Source organism: Gossypium arboreum, chromosome 10 (assembly GCF_025698485.1).
Source record: "Gossypium arboreum isolate Shixiya-1 chromosome 10, ASM2569848v2, whole genome shotgun sequence".
NCBI lineage: Eukaryota > Viridiplantae > Streptophyta > Magnoliopsida > Malvales > Malvaceae > Gossypium > Gossypium arboreum.
Window position 1 is genome coordinate 5,796,820 of NC_069079.1, and position 22,593 is coordinate 5,819,412.

Here is a 22,593-nt window from a genome sequence, read left to right on the forward strand (position 1 = left end):
GACTAAAGTTAAAGATCTCTCTATAATTAGTCCAAAATAATTTTTTCTGATTTATTTGTAACATAAAGAACAGCCATTCATCATCACTGCCTAACACCCACCATAAGCATCACCAATCCTCATCACTGCCCATCCATTGCTCCCCCATCTCTATCGCTCCTCATCCCACTACCCTCACACAATAAGAACCACCCATGTAGCACCCCAAACCCGACCCAGAAGTTATGGCCAAATCCGGCATGCCACATCAAAAACGTAAAAAAAATTTCCATTCTAAGTCCAGAAAATCGTACTTGATGTTCAAAAGATTAATTCATTAAGGGTTAAAGTGAATGGAAGTTGTGCACCGTGTGAAAACGGAAAAGAGGTGGTGAGTCCATCGGACTACTTAAGTACCAAGCTCCCTTCGGATCCAATCCTAGACATGCATACCGCCATTGCCACATCTTAACGTCATGGATATTTCTAGGAAACCGATTTGATTAAGTCATTTTTAGGAAAAGTAATTAATTTTGGAAAATACTTTCATTGCGGAAGCTTTGCTTGTTGTCGTGTTATTTTGAAATCAATTGTTGTTTTTAAAAAGCAGCTAAAGCTATCCAATTTCAACATTTAAAATAAGTAATACCTATCTTAGTAATACATATTAAAACCATCAAAAATAATTAAGCGGCCTTATTACATTTAAAAGCCCAAAACCTCAAACGTAATTAAAAGGATGTCCAGTTCACGAGAAGAAAATCAAACTTTCAGAGCGGGTGGCCACTCCGAATTCCCTCACGACTCAAGCCCACTATGGTTGGGGATTTCTGCGTGGATGAAAATAAAAGGGGTGAGTTTGGGGAAACTCGGTGTATAAAATAACCCAACCATAGCCTATATCAGCTCAAACCACGAAATAGAATAAGTTGGCCTTAGCCGAGCGAATTGAAATAAAGCCCATAGGCCCATAATGAGCGAGCAGATATTACATGTTTATGCGAAACCCAACCATATCCAATCGTATACACCCCATACCAACCTTACACGTGTGGGAGACAACTCGACCCACCCAACCGCTACACACCACGAATTTGCAGCATGGCTGCGGAGCGAATAATGTGACAGAGTCACGGATCTGAATAATCGTGGCGAGCCACCGAAGCGATATATGTGGCGAGCCACCAGATCAGATATTTGTGGCATAGCCACCAGAACGCTTCCTCCATAATATAACCCATGTCCCAATGCAACAGATATATAATCATGGCATACATCATACAGAATCAGATCGTCATGCTTTTCAGTCAAAATTAACCCTAGAGATATAACGGTAATTTTGCACCTAGGGGTATAACAGTAATTTTCCATACATAGGGGTATTATAGTAATTTAGCTACTTTCAGGGTTTTCATGCATATCCTAACTATTTACGTACTATCAGAACACTTACCGCGTATACTTACCAAATTGGGCCCGTTGGCCCATGAACCCGATCTTTGGCCCATTAAGCCCAAATTATCAAAATGTACGAAATCGCGCGTACTGCAATTTATTACTTTAGATTACCAAATATACAAACCCAACTATCTTACGAGCATTCAGACATCATAAATTCCCAAAATACCGACTTTTCGGCATTTCGGCTTTTCGGCTTTTGCCAATCTAGTCTATGAGAGGGTGTCAGTTACACACCTATTTGCAACGATATGCTGACGAGATCCACACACGAACCGCCTACAATTGGATTACTAACACGTTAATCTAACTATTCAAATACAAACTACGTATTAACCCCTTACAATATTCGGCCAACCACACCTACAGATCATAGTAAGCTTATAAGAAATCAATAAGCAACTCATTAACAAATTTTTGTCAATGTTTACCACATAATCATAATTTCACTGCAAGTTGTCTTCCTGAGCAACAGTCACTAAATTATTTATAACTGGAGCTACGAAACTCCAAATCATGTGCCGTTAATTTTCCCTGAAAATAGACTGATATATCTTCTATCCATAAAATTTTCAGAATTTTTGGTTTAGCCAATCAATACCAGATTTTTCTCAAAGTTTCCCATGTTTCACTGTTTGACTAATCTGACCACCCTTCATTACGAATCAAATTTCTCATTGTACAGAATTCAAAATATGTTTTTGTTTATTTCATTAGAAACTAGACTCAATAATCTTTAATTACATAATTTATGCAGCTTCTAACTCATCTTCCACAATTTATGGTGATTTTCCAAAGTCATGTTACTGCTGCTGTCCCAAGCAGATTTATTACCAAATCACTCTTTCACACATACCTTGCATGCATGTTATTTAAACATGTATATCACCAATCAATCATCACATATCTATGATTTTACTTAAGAATAATCTCCATTTCATCATTTAAAAGGACAACATGTTAGCTGATTTTTCCCTTTAACATCTAAGGCACATGCATGCTCATTTGTTTGGCTCAACTTCACCTATCTTCCATTTTTCATCAAAAGAACATGAAACAACAACCATTTCCTTCATTTTAATTCAAGACTAAATGCTCACAACACAACTAAAAATCAAAATATACTTCAAGAGTTAAGGTAGAATCAAGAAGAACTCATGAACCTCAAAATAGAAGCAAGGTACCAAGAACTTACCTTCAATTTTCCTCCTCCTAATGACCAAATACTCAAGAGCTTTCTCCTCTCCTTTCTCTTCTCTAACTTTCAGCTATGATGAACAAAGATGGACAAAACTTTGTTCTTTTTACCCCTTTTTCTTTTAATAAAACTTCATATTTCATCCATTTAATTCTTTAATACAAAAGACATGAAATTCTTATCATGAAACATTTACCTAACCCATTATCATGGAACATTTACCTAACCCATTATCATGAAACATTTACCTAACCCATTATCATGGAACATTTACCTAACCTATTATCATTGAACATTTACCTAACCTATTATCAATTGGTACCATAAATTATGGATATCAAGTGTACATTTTGTCTACAACAACATGATGGCTGGCCACTTCATGTAAAATGGGAGGTTTGTCATGCAAATCCTCCAATTTTGCACTCCTATTTATTTGGCCACTTCAATTTAGCCTATACCATTTTCAAACATTTTCACATAGGTCCTATTTCATAATTTCACCCCCTTTTTCTTATGGAACAAAAATTAACTAAAATTACCGGGTTCTATCTTAAGCTTGGGCCTTTTAGAGGCCCACTAACATAATTAAACCTATGCCAACATTCACAGGATTCCCGAAAATTGGGGCGTTACAACCCAAGCTGGGTGTAAGGTTACCAACTTGTAATTTATTTCACACATTACAATTTGTAATTTAAATAGAAAGTAATTTTTATCCTTATCAACAACAAATTATGAACCCGAAGTAACATAAAATAATAAATTAATTTATTAGGAATGGATCTAATGGTAACATAAAGAGAAAATGTAAACTATGTCTAATGAATCAAACGTAACATGGCACAATCTTAATTAAACTATAAATATTGAATTTAACGAAAGATTTAATTGCTTTGATTCACCTTAACGATACGATCTTCTAAGTACTTCAATTAAGTATTTCATTATAAAAATAATTATACTATGGTTTGACACAATATGCTTACAGTTAATTCAATCTTTAAATTTGCATACTTTAATATACACCAACCAAAAGTTTTCAAAACAAATGTAATTAGGAAGAAGTTGCAATGAAGCATAATTTTAAAATATAAGTTAATTATTACATTTCATTTTCTTGTATTTTCTTTAACATTTAGATGGTTTCCATATCCAAATTGTTATTAAAGGAATCGAATGAAGAAGCATTTACTTGAAAAATTCAAAGCCTAATTATGGCATTAAATTAGTAGTCTCTCCTTCAGGCTCTGGTTGTGGATTTTCTTGGTGAACACTAGACAAAAAATGGCATTTTTAGGTTGGGAACATCCTCTAGGACAACCTCACTTAGTTCTACTCCAAATCCTAATTTAAGGATTATTATGAATAATTCAAATTATTATGAATTTGACAAATTCAAAAAAAAAATTCATTATTCAAATTACTAATAGTGACAAAGTTCAGCATAGAAATGCTTAAATATATTTTATTTTCAACTTAAAATTCCTCACAAACAACATATTATTGAGAAAAAAAAACAAGTGGCATTAACATTAATCTTTTAAAATATTGAACAGTTATAATTACCTAAATTTTAGTTTTATTGAATTGTCGCTCAATTAAGGTAATTAATGAGTTACTCAAAAGATATATAGAGTTAAAATAACTAAATTTGTCAAACGAGTGTTTGACAAGAGGTTTAACTACCGTTTCCCTTAAGTCAAGACATAAGCCAAATTTCTTTTAAAACTACTGAAATTATATTTATATTTAAGTGCTGAAATTATATTTATATATATATATATTTTTTTTCTGTTTATTTTATTATTTATATTTAAAGTTTGTGATTATATTTTTAATAATTTCTTACATTCTTAGCTTAAAAGTGTAGCATATATTACCAATAATTTTTTTTTGTTTTTGTTAATCCTGGTATGTAATACCACAATTCATTTGTTAATCAAGTATAGAAATCTCCATTATATATTGTTTTTTTAGTCTTCATCTAATCTCTCACTCTTTTGGTCTCCATACATACAAAACCTCATTTAGCTATTCAATTCAAGGGACCAATCCTATGCCAAGGCCTTGGGGGATTGCCTATGTCTCTAAAATGTTGAAATAATGCTTTGAAACACTTTAAATTAATTTTAATTTAGCTCAAAATTATTTTATAGATATCAAATCATTTTAATAAAAGTGTTTTTGAGATGTAAAAGTCATGAAAATGTTTAATGAGATTTCAATAATATTTTCACAAAATGGTTTAAGAAAAATTGTAAATCTCATTATTAAATATTGTTATATCAAAAGTTTAGTAAATGAAAGTTAATATATTGGATTGAGTTGGAGACAAATTTTATGCTACAAATTTTGAGTTAAGCTTAAGATTTAACTTCTTACTGTTCGAGATTAATTCGATTACAACCTCAATTGAAGCTAATGATGCTTGAAAACAAAGATTGTTGATCAAAGTTGTACTAATTCCTAGAATAAGATTGTTAACATATTTTTGGGAGGGGGTTGGACTGATATTTATGTTTTGGGCTGGACGTATAAAAGAACTTTTAAAACAACAGGAAACTTATGGAGGTACCAAAGCTTATGTTGTAGGAAGCCTTCTGATGTCTAAGTTGAAGGAAGTAACAAAGGTAATGTAATAGAATTATCTTAAAATAATTAAAGATATCCTATAAGGATAACACACTTCTGACAAGGTTATTAGACGAGCACTTGTTAAATAATTTTCGTAATAGTATATAATAAGGAAGAGCTCAGTCACGATACTTTAGTAGAACGACTTCGTCACTAAATATGTTTATAATTAATAGGTAAAAAGCCGAAACTTAATTATAAATTATTTTAGCCTTAATTATACATGTTCAATTGGTGCTTCCGCTAGCTCGTTGAATCCATAGTGAATGGAAACGATGAAATAAGAGAAATATATTTCACAATGAATGTGTTTTCTCGTTAAATATAAAAATGACTTGAGAATTTATTTAAGATTTTTAGAATTATTATTTAATTAACTATAATTAAATAATTAAAGTTCAAAAATGAAATTAGATTTATTAGTCATCACAAATCATTGAATAAAGAAATTAAATATATTTCCTCATAGATTCTATTACGGTAAAGTTGTTATAACTTTAACTGAATTAGAATTTGTTTGAGAAAATTATCTAATTGAGAAAGTGATTTAGTTAATTTAATTAATTAAAGTAATTGATTAACTATTATTTATTTGGGAATAAAAATAAATATTGGGTTGGTTTAAATTATAAAGCGCTAGATCAAAAGTCTAAGAACCACATATAATTAGACCTAATACATAATAGGCTCAATTTATCCCTCATGTAACATGCGGGGGTGGCAACCCTAATAAGATTACGAGGGTGTGTTTCCCCCCTCTCTCTCAGTTAGACTGAGAGTATGTTTTTTATTTAAATAATATTATTTATCAAAAGTTTGTTCAACTAGGAATATTCTTGTACTTCTCTTTATAAATAGAGAGTATCGATTGACCTAAAAATACTTCATACAATCTTGAGATATCGTTATTCTACCGGAAAATAGTGGTAATTTATTTACTTAGAATAAATCTTATTTTCTAGAAATTACAATCTTTATAGGAGAGAAATTATTTTACTACTAAAAAAATTAAAATTTTTATTTTGTGTTTTGGCTTATATATTACCCGAACCCTTGATAATAGTCTAGTACAATTAACCCTTTTATTATTATTTTATATACATTTGTTTACATGATTTCAAGTTTATTTTTGTCATCCGATAAAATTGAAACTCAAGCCTTGTCCAATTCCTGTATATTGAAATTACATAAAAATAATTATATACAACAAGGTTGAAAAAGTTTTCTTTGTTTAAAAAAATATTAGTTATCATATCGCGTGAACATATTGTATTGAAAAGTGACATACTTTAAAATCACGACTCTCAGTCCTAAAGAGAATCTAAAGATGTTTTCCCAACTTATTCAGATGAAGAGTCACTAACTTCCAACCTTAGGAAAAAGGGTTTTAATTCCTGATAATGAGCCACGGAATTGATTCATACTTAGAGACTACATTGTAGGCCAATTACAAAACCCACACAGCCTGGATTATGCATATATGTTGATTTTATATAACCAACCAATGATGAATTTTTGAAGTGTCTTTGCTTAGACCCACCCCTCACCTTCCAAATCACTTTATTTTTATGGCTACTTTCAGCTCAGTTTCTTTCTTTATTTTTCTCCTTAAAGATTGTTAGGATCGACCCGATTAAGCAACCAACAAGAAAAAATAGCAGAATAAATTGAGAAATTGAACACACAAATTTAACGTAGAAAAATCCTCCAAATAAAAAACCACAGGCAAAGATAATTTTACTATAATGGCAAAAGAACGAAGAGTACAAAAGATGGAGATAAAGACTAAACTCCGAAAACCCGAAAACAAAAAACCCTCAAAACATAAACACAAAATTCTCTAAATGTGTTATGAATTCTAATAGCTCATAGGTGTCATATTTCTAAGGTTGTAAAAGAGCCTATTTATAGCCTAAATTCATAGGTCAAATAATAATAAAATAATATAAACTAATCAGTGTTTGATTAAAACAAGTAAACAGAGTTTAACTGAAAGATTATTTTTCAAATTTGACTGAAAATAAGAATCATATTTAACAAAGATGACAATTACCCAAGGGTGTTACCACTATGCACTTTGATTGGAAAAGAGAGGGGACTTAAAAAAGCCTTAGCTGTTTAAGCACAAATTAAAATTTTTATTCATATCGGGGTTTGTTGAGTGGTGGAATAAGAAATTTATTAATATTTTTTAAAGTAAAATTTTGAATTCGTAATTTAAAGACGAAAAAAGACAATGTTAAGATAGTTTACCTTTCGTTTAAAAATATGATTAGGTTTAATTTCAAATTTAATTAGAACCAAATGGAATTACCGGACTGTTTGACATTAGCTTCAACAAAATAGGGTAAAATTAAGGTTTTCATGCAGTTTGGTGTCATTCAACATGTTTCATTTCTAGTATTAATTGGAAAAATATTAAGATAAGCTTATATTAAAGTATGATGTAATTTATAATTTAATTTAACAATAATTAAAAGAAATCTAAGACAATTATATTTTTATTATTTTTAATTAATAATTATTGAATACGATATTAAAATAAAGATAATTAATTAATTAACAAGTAATTAATACAGAACATATTTATCTTTTAATTTAAATTTTAGTTAATAAATAAACCTTAAACATATTGTGTATTTTCATTAAACCTTAAAAGAGGAATTAATATTTTAAAATATAAAATAAATGTTTTTATATTAAATCTTAGATATGTAAAAAAATTTAAAATATTCACCAAGTCCCTATATCTTTTTGTAAGTTTGAATTTAACCACTACTTTTATTTAAAAATCTTAATATTTTACTTTTTTAAATTAAAATCCAAATTTAATTATTAACACCATATAATTATTTTGTTAAATTCGTTGGTTAGATATTTTAAAATTAAAAATAATATTTAAAATTTTAAAAAAATACTCAATTAGACATGTAACAAGAAAAAAATGTTATAATGAACCTAAATTTAATAATAATAATAATAAATACTCAATTGGTAGACAAAATTTTACCACTCTAAATTTAATTAAAATTCAATGTAATTGAAAGATGTTACACCAAAAAATCACATTTTAAGCTTTGCAATGTAATATTCTATACAATCCCATCTCCAAGATTCAATTCTCTTCAATCATATTTCATTTGAATCATAACAGAAGCACCTTAATTTAAATTAAGCATGTGTGGTACAGTGTGGCTACCCAACAATTTTGGGCAGAAGCAATCACATGAATAGTCATCAAAATGCAGAGAGTTTATATATATATGTACACACACATCTCTCAGGAAAACACATTATGAAATACAGCATCATCAAAGTTACGGTCTTCAACAGTTGACAATTCTGCTATATTTTATGCACTGAACCCTTTCCCAAGAGAACCCCAATGTCCTGAAGGAATGTTGAAACAAGCTTGTGCTGATGCCTCACCCATCTTTTCTGTCTCAATTCCAGCATTGCAGATGTTCGCAAGGGAACGCATGTGTTTCATCCCGTACTGAGCCAGTGATCCGCAGTGCGTCTCAAAGGTTCTCACCTGTGTCGATGAACAGAGCATCTTCGTAAGTTGCATGATGAGAAAAAGGAAAATGAGGAAGAGGGACTGAGAATCAAGGATATTACCATTTCCTTAAGGCATTTCCAGTCATCAACAAGAGGTTGACCAGCTGGTCAAAACAGTGTTTAAAACTTCAGGGCCTCTTTCAACTCCGAAAAACAGCTTTCCAATGAGTAGTATACTGTTGTCTACATGCATTCTATGGGACATGGCTTCCATAACCTGCTTTTGAGCTTCAACCTTCCTAACCGAGCCATCAGGTGCCTTGCGATACTGCACAATAGGTTCAAAAATAACTTGAGTGGGATGAGCTCTAAACTAGCAGTTCAGCTTTCAACGTATGGAACAAAGTGTTCATATCTTACACTCATTCACAGTAATATCCGATGCAAGAGACATAGGATACAAACTTTATCTCAGAAATGGACAAGATCAGCATTGCGCTGATTAACAGCTTTGGTGGATGGCAACAAGGAGTTCCCATCGACAAATTTGAAGTTATCGTCAGCAGGATTGGTACCCAAACATGTGAAGAGATTGTCCATGCTAATTCCTATATCACCAAATTGCATAACGTGAGAGCCATATGCAGAATTGCCATTGATAGTCCTCTTTTTTAGCTGTAAAGACCAGCACAGTGAAATTTCACCATATAACTCAACAGGGTAACCATTTGGATTTTAGCATAATACTGAATAGACTCATTGGCACTTGAATTCAATGTCAAAGGAACTTAGACCGACCTCTCATTTTAAGTATATAGTTTCATATTTATTTATATCTATATAGCAGTAAGAAATAACTTCTATAGGAAGATGACATCAAAGTCACCATTTTTTTCTCTTTTTAAGAAAGAAAGGAAACAGCTCATGCAACGCATAGGTTTAAAAATGCCATACAAGTTCATATTGCTGGTGCAAAGTCTCCTTCTGCAGATTATGTATGTCACTGCTCAACAAGACACAGAACATTAAAAATACATACAGAGAGATGTAACTCAACTATTAAGAAAAAAGCTGATTCCTTAGTATTAAAATATATCCTAATTTAGGGTGGGTTTGGGGTGGCGGTGCATTTAGCTTACTTTTTGTTTCACGCTACAGTATCGCTACAGTATCTAATCTCACTGCCACCGCTGTTTTTACACTAACTGCAAGTAAACGCACCGCCCATCCAAACTCACCCTTAATCCAGATGATATCAAAAGAATCAGAATATATCCACCTACTTTGCCTCTGATTTTTTTATTTGTTTACCAAATTCTTAGAGACATGAAATAAACTGAAAATGGTAAACTGAAATCTATCGAAAACAGATATAGAATAGGCTTCAACTTCAAAAACCTCGCAGATTCAATGATCCAATAGGGTAAATGAAAAATTATATGTACCTGTCCTCCATCCAAGCAACACCGCACAAGTCTCCCAAGCAGGTTTCATACTCTGGGGGAGGACATGGATACTCTCCAGGACAATAGGTCCCCCAGCTACTCTCGATTGCATTTGCTACCGTCATTGCATAGATGTTCAAACCCTCGGGAAGAAGACCCTCAAAGATACTTCCAGACTCACAAGCTTCAAGATAGAATACCTATAAAGTTACATACAGGCAGACAAGAAATTAAAAACTACAACATAGTGATGAACAAGGCATCTAGAAACCAACAGATATCTAGAACAACAAAATTTACCAAGCTTTTATAGGTCCCGAAAGCATTTTTTTCGTTAAAACATCAATCAAATCATCAGCATAAAGATAAGGTAAGGTAGGCATCCCTGGATTAACACACAATTCATCATTATTCATTAGCAACTCTATAAGTTTCAAGCCGAAATGACATACAAGAATCCAAGGTAATAGATATGAGGTTAATGACCAAGCTAATGAGAACTAACCAATTACAGCAGGAGCCCCCTGGTCAGAGTAATATATGAAGATATGATCATTGGGGCCACTATTAACAACTTTGCCACTACCCCCTGTAAAAGCAGATTTGTTTCCAAGGATAGCAGCAAAAAAGTTGTTAACAGAAACATTTTCTCCAGTGTAATCCTGCATAGGAACGTCCTTTAGGCATCCAATTTGTAATTTTTTTAAAGAAAATTACAATCATGAAAAAAGAACAAACCTTTGGAACACCCTTATAAACATCATTACCATGGGGATTGTTAATGATGATTCCAGGTCTAGGGTTTTCTTCATTGTAGGCAATATCATCATACATAAAAACAATGATATTTTCCTCTTTTAGGCCACCATTTCTCAACAGTTGATAAGCATGACAAACATCAGCCTGAAACAAATATATAGATAAATATGTCCTTCAAAATTAATAAGACCCATCAATCAGTATGAATTAAATAACAATAAATTCATCATAAAATTCCCCAAAATAAGTAATTTTTTTGACAAATTAGACTATTTATGACCTGATGCCTGTAATTCCAATATCCATTAGATCTGGCAATCAAAACCGCCCATCTCGTGCCTTCAACTTTATCATCGTCACCCCCGTGGAAGAACTTATTAGCTTCTGAATGTAACCGGAGTATGTCTCCGGTTACATCTCTACCGGCTGAGACTATTCCAGTCAACGACAACAAGAGAAGAATTGCACCAACCAGGAAAGAGGTCATGATTTGGCCAAATTATAGAGAACCATAAAAAGGAAACAGATTCTTCAAGCCTTTTGCAGCTGGTAGATATAGATATATTTACATTATCATATATAGTAAAGGATACATAAGGGGCCCAGAGCTACATTATCTATAAATTTTTTATAGAAATGTGTGCTTGCATCTGGGGCATCAATGTTGATTGTTAAGACCACCTATGCACATGCCACCAATGGATGAGTAAAAGTCAACAAAAACAAAAAAAAATTTACATAAGATAGTCGTGACTTGTAGGATATGATGCAACTCTTCAACCTTCATGTACAACTCATTAAACTTGTACACAAGAGACAACAACAATGCAACTCGTAGGAGATGATGCAACTCTTCAAGCTTCATGTACAACTCATTGAACTTGTGCACAAGAGACAACAACTATGCAGGGAGTACTCGATATGATGCCATACATCCAAATGAAATGTAAAACAACATAACTCTGATTTATTCAAACGAACTATAAAACAAGAGTCATTATCATTCTTTATTAACCACTTTTGAATTTTAGAAAAGAGAACTAATTTCCAATATACACAATGTGCAATTTAGTAGCATAATCTAATCAATTTAGTGGCATCTTAAAAAAAACACGTTGCATTGGGATCCCAATTATTTCAAAATCCTACAAAATTTCTTACACTGTATCAGATGCAAGCAATTCAGAAAACTTTGTGAAAACATCCAATGACATAAGAAATGTAAGCAGAAATTAGAAAGAAAAAACCGATATCAATGGTCTAAATGAAGTTCCGGTTAAAATAACCAGCACCATTTCACCGAAAACAGGTCATCTCAAAGGCCACCACTGACTGTTCCATTGAACCTCTCAGCTCGCCGCTCCTCTTTAATTTTTTCAACAATTTTCCATATCTCTGGACTGGAGAAACGTTCTCGGACAAACTTTCTCTCCAGCACTTGTCTCTCCTTGATTGCACTAGGGTACGGGTTTGGTGGAGGTTTCTTTCCTTGAAGACGGGCTATTTGTTTTAAACGAGCATATGCTTTCTTCTTTTCCTTTTTCTCCTTCCGATATTCCATCTAAAATGGGATGCCAAGAGTTAACAAAACGTGCATAAGACTTAAGCAGTCTTTACAGGGTGGTGATCCCCACCAACTTTTATCACTATCCATGTTCATAGAACCCACTATGAATTACAAGTCCATGGCCTATAAATAGTGGCGATGAACTCATGGACACAACAGCCAAAAAGTAACAAGGACAGTTCCATTCAACAATCATCAAAGCATGCACCGGCAATTTTATAGAAGCAAAAACCAAAAACAAGAACAACAGGTAGTCTCAGAACACAAGAAACATACATCAGCTACGGCCATTGCTTCCTCCTCGGTGACTCCCTGCTCTTTCAATTCAAGTACTCGCAAACCAAATAGACGTGCCGGTGGAGGGTCATAAGCAGATATTCTGCATCGAAGCAAGGCATAAACTTAATTCACTCACCCACCATGTAATATGATACCAGAGAAAGAGATCATTCAATCAAAGATTAAAAGAACAAAAAAAGTAACAAACTATTAAAAGATGCAAAACATAGAGATCTCTTATTTCGGAACTGCATGAAGGATAAATTCATGTCGATCAATCATCCATAAGTTAATATCAGATGCATATAAAAGTTGCAGTGAGTTATCAACCAAACTTCCATTGTGCAGAATAATTCCTCAGTAAATCCATATTATGACTCACGGGAGTTTCTCCAGAAAGAATTCTTTTTACTCTATGTTACTCAAGACTCCATGAGAGAGTAGGTTATATATTTTAGCTTTTTCCATGTATTTGAAGGCTCCTTAGAAGGTCAAATCCCTAACTCAAATGTGTCGGACACAAGTGCTTTGAGAAAAATGAAGAGTTGGAGCAACATACCATACCTTTTACAATCGTTTTCAAAATTCAGCAACCAAACAAATAGATATATCCATACACATGTGCAAACACGAAACCCTTAAAATAAAAATCCAAATTCCAAAGATTTAAAAAAAAAAGCACATGAGTATCTCACTCAACTATATGCAAAAGATCAAATTCGTACCATTTGATATCTGCATCGTATCCAGCTAGCATCGAGAACTCAAACTCATAAGACTTGATTTGTTTTCTTCAGACAAAAATTAAGAAAACGAAATACCAATTTTCATTATTAACACAGTGATAATTCAAGCCAAATTGGCTCTAAGAGTACATGTCTAAATCTATTGTTCTTAATACCATGTTACACACAAAACTGAATAACAAAAACATAGTAAAAGGAGGAATATTATACTTGATGGCATCGTGACCTTTTGCAACCGGATATTTCTGGAAGAACTTTTTAATGTAAACGTCCTCTGGGAGGCTGATTGCCTTAAGTTTTCCATCGGGACGAGGAAAGGTTGCCGGTGGAGCCCTGTAAAACACAAAATCAAGTATCATTCATAGATTAAATCAGCTAAAATTCTGTAGCGACAAAATTTAAACCCTAAACTAAGGACATGAATGCCATAATTAATTAGTTATGGACCTTCAACAATACAAGGGATAACAAACAAGTTCATAAACAACATTCAGTCTATTAATCATATTTCACACATAGCAAAGTTGCAAATCAGAGCTTCATAACAATAATTCAGTTTCAAATAAATAAAAACAAGCCTTATCTTTTCTTTTCTATATTGCAGCAAAGCAAGTGGCACATCATATAAGAAAAACAAAACCTAGAAAATGAAGTGGAGTCGCCATTCTGAAGCTAAGCCAAGAGACTAAAAGTTATTTGTGTTCGTTTTCGAGTAAAAGACGAGAGAAATCAAACAATCAGGGTCATCAAAATAATTCGATTTTCATTACCTACACTAAAAATGAACTCATTGGAACAATTTAAAGAAAACCACAAAGCAATTTTAAGATCCATTTGGATTTTAATTGTAAGACGTTAACCAAACAAAAGAAAAACAAGCTTAGACCCAATTAAAAACATTAAAAAAAAGGGGGGGGAAGTAACGGGGAGAGAAAGAGACAAACTGTTCCATGGCTTTAAGCCAAACAGGCTGAGGTTTGGCTAAACCATTGACGAGTTTCCTTGTTTTCGTTAACAAATCTCCTTTCATGAACGACATGTCTGCGCTTTTTTAGTTTGCTGCCTGCTTTTCCCTTGTTCTTCTCGCGGTAGATTTTTCCTACGAAAATTTCTCGGCTAAGTGGCTGGATGAATTGGGTTATGTGTGTTGGGCTTATTTTTTTATTTGAACTTGCTGATGGAAGCCCCCTTTTTCTTGTTCTTTTTCTTTCCTGTTCTTTCTATTCAAATGAATTTTTTGGATTTTTTTCATTCATTACAACAATGTCTTTTGGAATAAAATTGATTAATTTAGTTTAAATGGATACTTGCTATTATAATAAAAATAGTGATGCTAGTGAGATTAAATATTATAGTAATATTATAGCGTGAGATAAAAGAAAACTAAACACACTATACTAAAAATAAATACCCAACCAAAAGAACCTAAATCAATAGTTAAAAGCTTAATCGAGGATATTATGTTTCAAACTATTAGAATTTGGGTTAAGTTTGAAGCAATTCCATTCTTTTACTTTTAATTATTTAAAGTTTATTTAATTTTATTAATATTGTATCAGTTTAATTTGTGTACTAAAATTTTCAAATATTTTGGATTTAGGTTAATTTTAGTTTGAATTCTTTTGAATTTAGATCAAATACAATTAAAGTTATTTTAAGTTTAGGTCATTTGAATTTTTTTGGGCTGAGTCATTTCGAGTTCAATCATTTCGTTTTGGCATTTGGTTCATGTTATTTCAATTTAGCATTTAGATTTGACACTTAAACAATTTTAGGACAAAAATTTGTTCGAGAAAATATTTTTGTTAAATTTTTTTTACTCAAGAATTATTATTAATATAGTGGTAAATAATTTTTATAAATCTATTGAACACGGTTTAATTCCTAGATATGTTAATTTTAGTTCTTTTATCTAAAAACTATATAAAAATATGAAAAGGCAAAAATACCATAAAATAATAATACTAGTCATTAAATAAAATGGTATATTAGTCTTTTTCTACCCGAGTTAGGACCCGATTAACCCATGACACTAACTCAGTTAGGGGTTTTATTAATAGTATAAATATATACAATTAATGGAGGTAATAAAGTGTGCACAATAAGCTTAATTGACAAATTGCATCCTAAACTATACCTCTTTCTCAATTTAATACTTAAACTTTTTTTGGTCGTAAGTGGTACTTAAAATTATTACATTGTTACCAAAATCTTAACACATTTAAGATAATAAAGGTAATAAAGTGTGCATGATGTGGCACAATATAATTGGTCATCAAATAAAATAATATTAATATAAAATTATAAAATAAAATAAAAACACATGAGTGTTGACGTGGCAAAATATAATTGGTCAATGATTTTTTTTAACAACGTTAATATTTGGGGTGATTTGAGTAATAAAGTGATAATTTAAGTACCACTTTTGACAAAAAAAAAGTTTAGGTATCAAGTTGAGAAAAGAGGTACAGTTTAAGGGGGTAAATTGTCAATTAACCGTGCATAATAAAATTAAAATATATAAAAATATTAAAATTATATTTTGGTTGATTGGTAAATTTAAAATTTTGCTAACCCAATTTGCATAAGTTTAAATCCCATCATTTGCATATATTTATTGGCTTTTTAAAATAAAAAGACTAAAACACCTTCAAATAATATAATTTATTTTAAACATGAAGGGACATTAAAGTAATTTTCTTTACTGAGTTGGGACTAGACTTGCTCATGGGCTTAGGTAAAATTTAAGACTTGCTTGAAAAATGGGAGAGTTTGGACAAAATACGAGGCCCAAAAAAATGGGCTTGGATAAAATTTAAAGCTTGTTTTCTATACGGGTCAGGCCTTGGGCAAAATTTTTTTGCCCGAACCCGGCCCAAATATATTATGTTATAAAAATATTATATTAATTATATATTTAAATAATAATTATATATTTATATTTATATTAAATCACTAACCCGATAACAATTAAACTCATTACTCAAAACCTTTAAAAAAAACACTTACCCAACTAAATAACTCAACCCAAAATATGAAATTTTAAAATTTAGATTTAATACAATAAAATATTTATGATATTTATTTGTATTATTTAATATAAATAAATTTTAATATATTTTTAATGTGTTAGAAAACTTTTATTTTGACTTTTTTTAGTACATTTAGTGCATTATATTTTTAAATAAATTGTTTTTAAATAAAAACTAATTTAAAAAATCAAATATGGATGGGTTGGGTCAGGCTTGAGTTTACTTTTTCTAAATTGGGCCAGGCTTGAGAAAAAAAGTAAGCCAATTTTTCGAGCCGAGTTGGGCCCGAACTTAGAAAACTGTCTAAATACCTTGCATGAGCTTAGCTTGACCTGGCCTGACCCAGCACACAAGCATCTTTAATTGGGACCCAATTGATAGGTGACACCAATTCAATAAAAAAATTTTATAAATAGAACAAATTAAATTTATAAATTATTTATAATATAAAACTAACTCCGCGTAGTGTTTAGAATTAATAGGAGTAATTTAGATATTTAAAAGTTTTTTTGAAAATAGTTAATTAGATTTGTATACATTTATAATTTTACTAAATATTTGGATTAAATAAATTATTTAAATTTGTTTGAATTGTTACAAATAACTTATCAATTTCGAAAACCTAATTAATAAACACTATGATAGAAGATTTTACCTTTTTTTTCTTTTGTTTTATTATCATCTAATAGAAAATTTCACCAAGAATCTAATTTGATAATATGCACATTCACCAACTTATTTCCGTTAATATTAATACAGTTTCATATATTTATAAAATTATCTTTTAAATTTAGAGGTTACAAGATTACAATACTTAAGTTTTATACTCATTAGTTGATTGAGTTTTAAGTTAAAGCTGTATAAGTATTGTTGTCAATGTAAGAAAACATGGGTTCGAGATTCTCCTATTTATAGTTTATGGAGAGGTTATGAGTAATTCTAACCATTATGATATGATCAAAACTTGTAACAAGATTACTAAAAAAAGTTTTATACTCATTAATTATGTATTAAATATCAATTTGTTCTATTTGCTTATTTGATTGCATATAAGAAAAGACTTCTTTCCTAATATATATATATATATATATATATATATATATATTTTGTAAATTAGTTTAGATAAAACAAATGTTTTATATATGCAATTCTAAGTTCAATATACATATATAAAAGTTTAATGTATATAAAGAAAAGGTTGACATTTTGATCGAGTATTAGCTTGATTGGCATTGATATTGTTGCCAATGCAGGAAGACGTGAGTTCGAGTGCGTTGAAGCGTATTATCCTCCTATTTGAGAGTTGGAAGGGGCTATGGATAGTTCTAGATATTATATCAAAAAGAATAAATATGATAAGAACTTATAATAATAACTATACCCAAGGTCGTTAAAATATTAGTAAGTTTACATTTTAATCACTCAATTTCAGAAAGTTACAAAACAGTCACTAAACTATTTGAAAGTTTTCATTTAAGCCATTGAGCTATTAATTTTTTAAAGTCCGACTAGCAAACTCCAATTAACAAATCGATGATTGGTATGGTGTATTAGTATCCATTGACAAATCAGTATTGAATATTGATGAAGAAATCTGTTTGGATTCTGATTTGTAGATTTGTGACATTCAATGTTATTTATGAAAAAAAATTTGAACTATAGAAGAAAAAAGAAATGAGAGCTTTTGATTTGTACAGAGAACAAAGAAAGCCATACATCAATAATTTTAACAGCTTAACGACTCAAATGAACACATTCAAATAATTCATGATCATTTTGTAACTTTCTTAAAAGTGAATCACCTAAACATAAACTTACTAATAATTTAATGACCTTAGACATAATTTACCCATTTATTTAATCTAAAAGGTAAGCATCTCATTTAAATATGAACAAAAACTTTTAACAACCATAAAAAAGAATGGTAGGTTGAATAAGTAAAACGCTTAACAACTTCCGGCCGCTTTTTTCTTTTCCACTCCATTCCTATATTCTCCTTAGCAGTTTTCAAAATTAGAGTGGATATGAAATTTTTATAATATTTTGTATTTTTACAATTTGAACACCTACTTTATTTCCCACAACTTTCCCTAAACTTTTTTAAATTTCACAATTATCCTCCTCCTTTCATTGATTTAATAGGTTTACATATGTCTCCCACCAACCCATTAATGAGGCCACCTATGTCTATCACACATTTAAAAAGTCAAAACAAACACACACACACATATATATATATATATATATATTCTCTTATCTAATAGTCATCTTCTTCTTCGCCAAAGATACTAACTAAACATCTTGATTTATAAAATATTAATTATAGTTTTAACATTTCTAAAATGCTTCTAATTTACGTAATGGAAATTTATGTATTTATTTGAATAAATACATAACGCGTGAAAAAATATATTATCGATAATGGTAATGTATGGCAAAGAAAATAAAAAAAATACACATGAAAATTCTTTCAGAAAAAAGTCACAGGCCGAAAAGAAAAAATTTTACTATATCGAATTCGAATGATTAAAAGAAGGGACAACTATATCTATTTATAGGTTTGTAAAACCATATTCTAATCAAATTCAAATAAAAGTAATATAATAAGGTTAAAACACATTATTCTAATGAACATAAAATAGAGGTAGTATACGTCTATACGGATCGTAGATCTCCTTATCTTACCATTTGTATTTTATTTCCACAAGAATTTGGCTCACATATCTTTAACCTAATGTATACATTAATCTAACAAATTCAAATTTTATAATTAGTTTTATTCGAAACAATATTCACATGAATACAAATAATAATATGAATCAGTATTCACGTGAAAATATGAAATCTTACTTTTATACATTAATCTAACAAAATTCACAATAATGTATAAAGCAAGTCAAAGTGTGCAATTATTATTTGTATTTGTCGAAATCATTTTTATTTTGAAAAACGGAGGTCGACTTTAAAATGAAAATGGAGTCGCCACTAATCCTTTTTGTTTAGGTGTGATCGGGTCACCTTATGATCGATCATTTTAATAAAGTATTTCGGTTTATTAAAATAACATTTTTGGTCTACGAAAAACTAGAAAACAGATTCGGGAGTCAGTTATGCGCGAGGAAGGATTAGCACCCTCGCAACGCCCAAAATTGGTACCATATTGATCAATTAACGTCCTAATGTTGAAAATTTGAAAAAGATTTTAAAATACAATTCCTTTAAAACGTTTGGATAACTTGAATTGGATATTGAGATTCTCTCGCTTAGAAGGAATAAAATATCATATCCAGCACGATAGGACACAACATTTCAAACCCTCGATACAAGATCATCTTATAATTTCCAAAACTCATGCATTTGAAATTTCAAAGGAATATTTGGCTATCTGGTTAAACGGTAAGTCGAAACCCAGCACGATTGGGCACGATTTCTCGAAATTCCAAACACAAAATATTGCCTCATTTTAATTTAAGAAAACATGGACGAAATTTCAAAAGGATATTCAGTTATTCAGTTGAACAAAAAATCGAAACCCAGCACAGTAGGGCACGATTTCTCGAATTTCCAAACACGAAATATTTCCTTATTTTTTAGAAATCCTTATCTCGGGATACAAAATGTCATATCCAGTGAGTTAGGACACAACACCTTGAATTCCTGATAATAAGCTTTTATTTGAAACTTATACATTTTGATTTAAGGAAGGGTACTCGATTACTTAGATTCGACGAGTAAAATCAGAACCCAGTAAGTTAGAGCACAATTTTCTCGAAGCTCCCAAATAGGAGGATTACTTTATTATGAAAAAACTTTCGAAAAAAAAGAAACAATTAAACGAAAAGTATTTTTATTTTAAACAATAATTTGTGAATAAAATGTCACGCTAATAAATTACAAAACACAAATACTAAAAAATAATTCACGAAAACCACAAGATAGACCAATTTTAAAACTAACATAGACAATCAAGAGAAATGATAATAAAATAACATAGTTAATAACGCAAATAATAATACATTAATAAAAAACAATACGTTAATAATAATATTAATGGTAAAATAGAAAATAATATATATATATATATATATATGAGGATGATGAAAGTATGTAAGTAATAATAATAAAACAATAATAGTAATAATAATCATAACAAATATAAAAAGAAAATATATAAGGTAATGAAAATATAAAATTAATTAACGATAATAATAGTAATAATAGAATAATGTTAACAGTAACTAGAGGTGATCATGGGCGGGCCCAAATAAAATTTTAGGCCCGTCTACTAGGCCCGGCCCGCCCGCCCGAAATATGGGCCTAAAATTTTATCCAAGCCCGCCCGAAATAAAATTACTAAGCCCACTGGCCGGCCCATATTAATTTTTTTCTTATTTCATTAAATAAAAAATTTTAAAATATAATAAATCAAATATATTTAAAAACATAAAATAAATATTAAAACAAATAAAAATAATACTAAAACAATTCTTAAAACAATACACAAATTAACAATATAATAAAAAATAGTTATATTAAAATTTAAAATAATTAAAAATAAAATAAAAAATATATATTAATATATAATTGGTAAAGTAGGCCAGGCAAAAAAAAACTCTTACCAAGGCTGCCCGCTTTTTAAACAGGCCTCGTTTTTTGCCCAAACCCATTTTTCGGCCTATATTTTACCCAAACCCTCCCATTTTTAAGGGGCCTTCCAGTAGGGCAGCCATGACCATGATCACTCTAACAAGAACCATAAACATAGTAATAATGATTAAAATAATAATAAGAACAACAAAATAGAAGACAATTATAATAATATATTAATAAAAATAATAACAATATAGGGAAAAATATTATATAAGAAGATATAAATAAATGATAAAATAAAATAAAGGTATATAAGGTTTTAGGTAAATAAATAAATAGAATGAAAATATAATAATAGTAGTAATAATAGTACAAAACTATTTAATATAGTACCATGATAATAATAACAATAATAATAAAATAATAAAAATAGCAATATGTTACCAATAATAATAATAAATAAATAATGATAATAAATATATAAAATAATAGTAACAGTAATAAAATAAATATAATATAATAAATATAATAATAATAACAATATTTAAAAATAACACTCTCCCCCTCCCTTCTAAATTCGGCCATCGGTCTGGCCTTACTCCGGTCACCGGACCCCCACGAGCCGCTGTCGGCGCCACCGTACACAGCAGCCGGATCTAAAAAAAAACTCTTTTTCGGTAATTCTAAAATGGGTAAGCTTCTTCCCTTTATTTTTACTTTCGTATAAAAAAACAAAATAAAATTGAAAGGAAAACAATATACAAACAAAGAACTTAAAACGAGAATAGACAAATAATCTCCAAAGAAGAACCCCCCTCTTTTACAATAGTTTTGAATAACTTTTATAGCCAAATTTTACAACTAATTGCCTCCTTCCATGGTGGCAAATGGGGTAATGGGGTTAGTGGGGTGATGGAGTTAGTGGCAAGTAGGGTGATGAGTTAGTGGTCGGTTTAGTGGGGGTAAATGGGCTTTGTATCTTGGATTGTTGTTTATTGGGCCCCGGGCTAAAATTGGGCCCTACAGTATTCGCGTGAAAATTTGTTTGGTATAATTACTTATTTATCTCTCCAACTTTATATAAAAATCATTTTGGCCCTTTATTTAATTTTTCACTTCTTTTAGCTTTTGAACTTGCATTATTTGTCATAATATCCCAAAATGAATGGAAAAGTTAATGTTTGTTAATCGTGGATTGCCACTTTTAGATCATGTTAGCAATTATTTTTTTTAATTTAAAAAATATATATTTACAATTTTTATAACTTTTAAATAATTTATAATCTTCTAAAATACTATTTTTAAAATTCAAAATATTTTGAATTTTAAAAATTAATTAATTATTGATGTGGCATCCACGTGTATGCAATGTCAGTCAAGTTAACAAAAGGTTAAATTTTTC

At 30.4% G+C, this 22,593-nt stretch overlaps 1 protein-coding gene, 1 long non-coding RNA gene and 1 pseudogene across 2 annotated transcripts; all 3 read right to left on the reverse strand.

The window, feature by feature from the left end:
* Positions 1-1,201: 1,201 nt before the first annotated feature.
* LOC128281721 (uncharacterized) lies at positions 1,202-2,786 on the reverse strand. Its single transcript, XR_008271982.1, has 3 exons — positions 2,633-2,786; positions 1,675-1,716; positions 1,202-1,524 (listed from the first exon to the last, which is right to left on the reverse strand). It is a non-coding gene; the product is annotated as an uncharacterized LOC128281721 (long non-coding RNA).
* A 5,605-nt stretch (positions 2,787-8,391) lies between these two features.
* LOC108489539 (vacuolar-processing enzyme-like) lies at positions 8,392-11,554 on the reverse strand (annotated as a pseudogene).
* Positions 11,555-12,078: 524 nt separating this feature from the next.
* On the reverse strand, positions 12,079-14,733 carry LOC108489538 (uncharacterized). The gene is made up of 4 exons (XM_017794163.2): positions 14,514-14,733; positions 13,780-13,902; positions 12,821-12,923; positions 12,079-12,538 (listed from the first exon to the last, which is right to left on the reverse strand). Exons 1-4 carry the CDS (start codon positions 14,606-14,608, stop codon positions 12,293-12,295), a joined length of 567 nt encoding a protein of 188 aa, XP_017649652.1. The 5' UTR covers positions 14,609-14,733; the 3' UTR covers positions 12,079-12,292.
* Positions 14,734-22,593: the final 7,860 nt, after the last annotated feature.

Coding starts and splice junctions, on each gene's coding strand:
- LOC108489538 (XM_017794163.2), bottom strand. CDS start 14,608: ATGTCGTTCATGAAAGGAGATTTGTTAACGAAAACAAGGAAACTCGTC. Junction 13,903..14,513: donor TGGCTTAAAGCCATGGAACA/GTTTGTCTCTTT, acceptor TGTGTTTTACAG/GGCTCCACCGGCAACCTTTC. Junction 12,539..12,820: donor AAGCAATGGCCGTAGCTGAT/GTATGTTTCTTG, acceptor ATCCCATTTTAG/ATGGAATATCGGAAGGAGAA.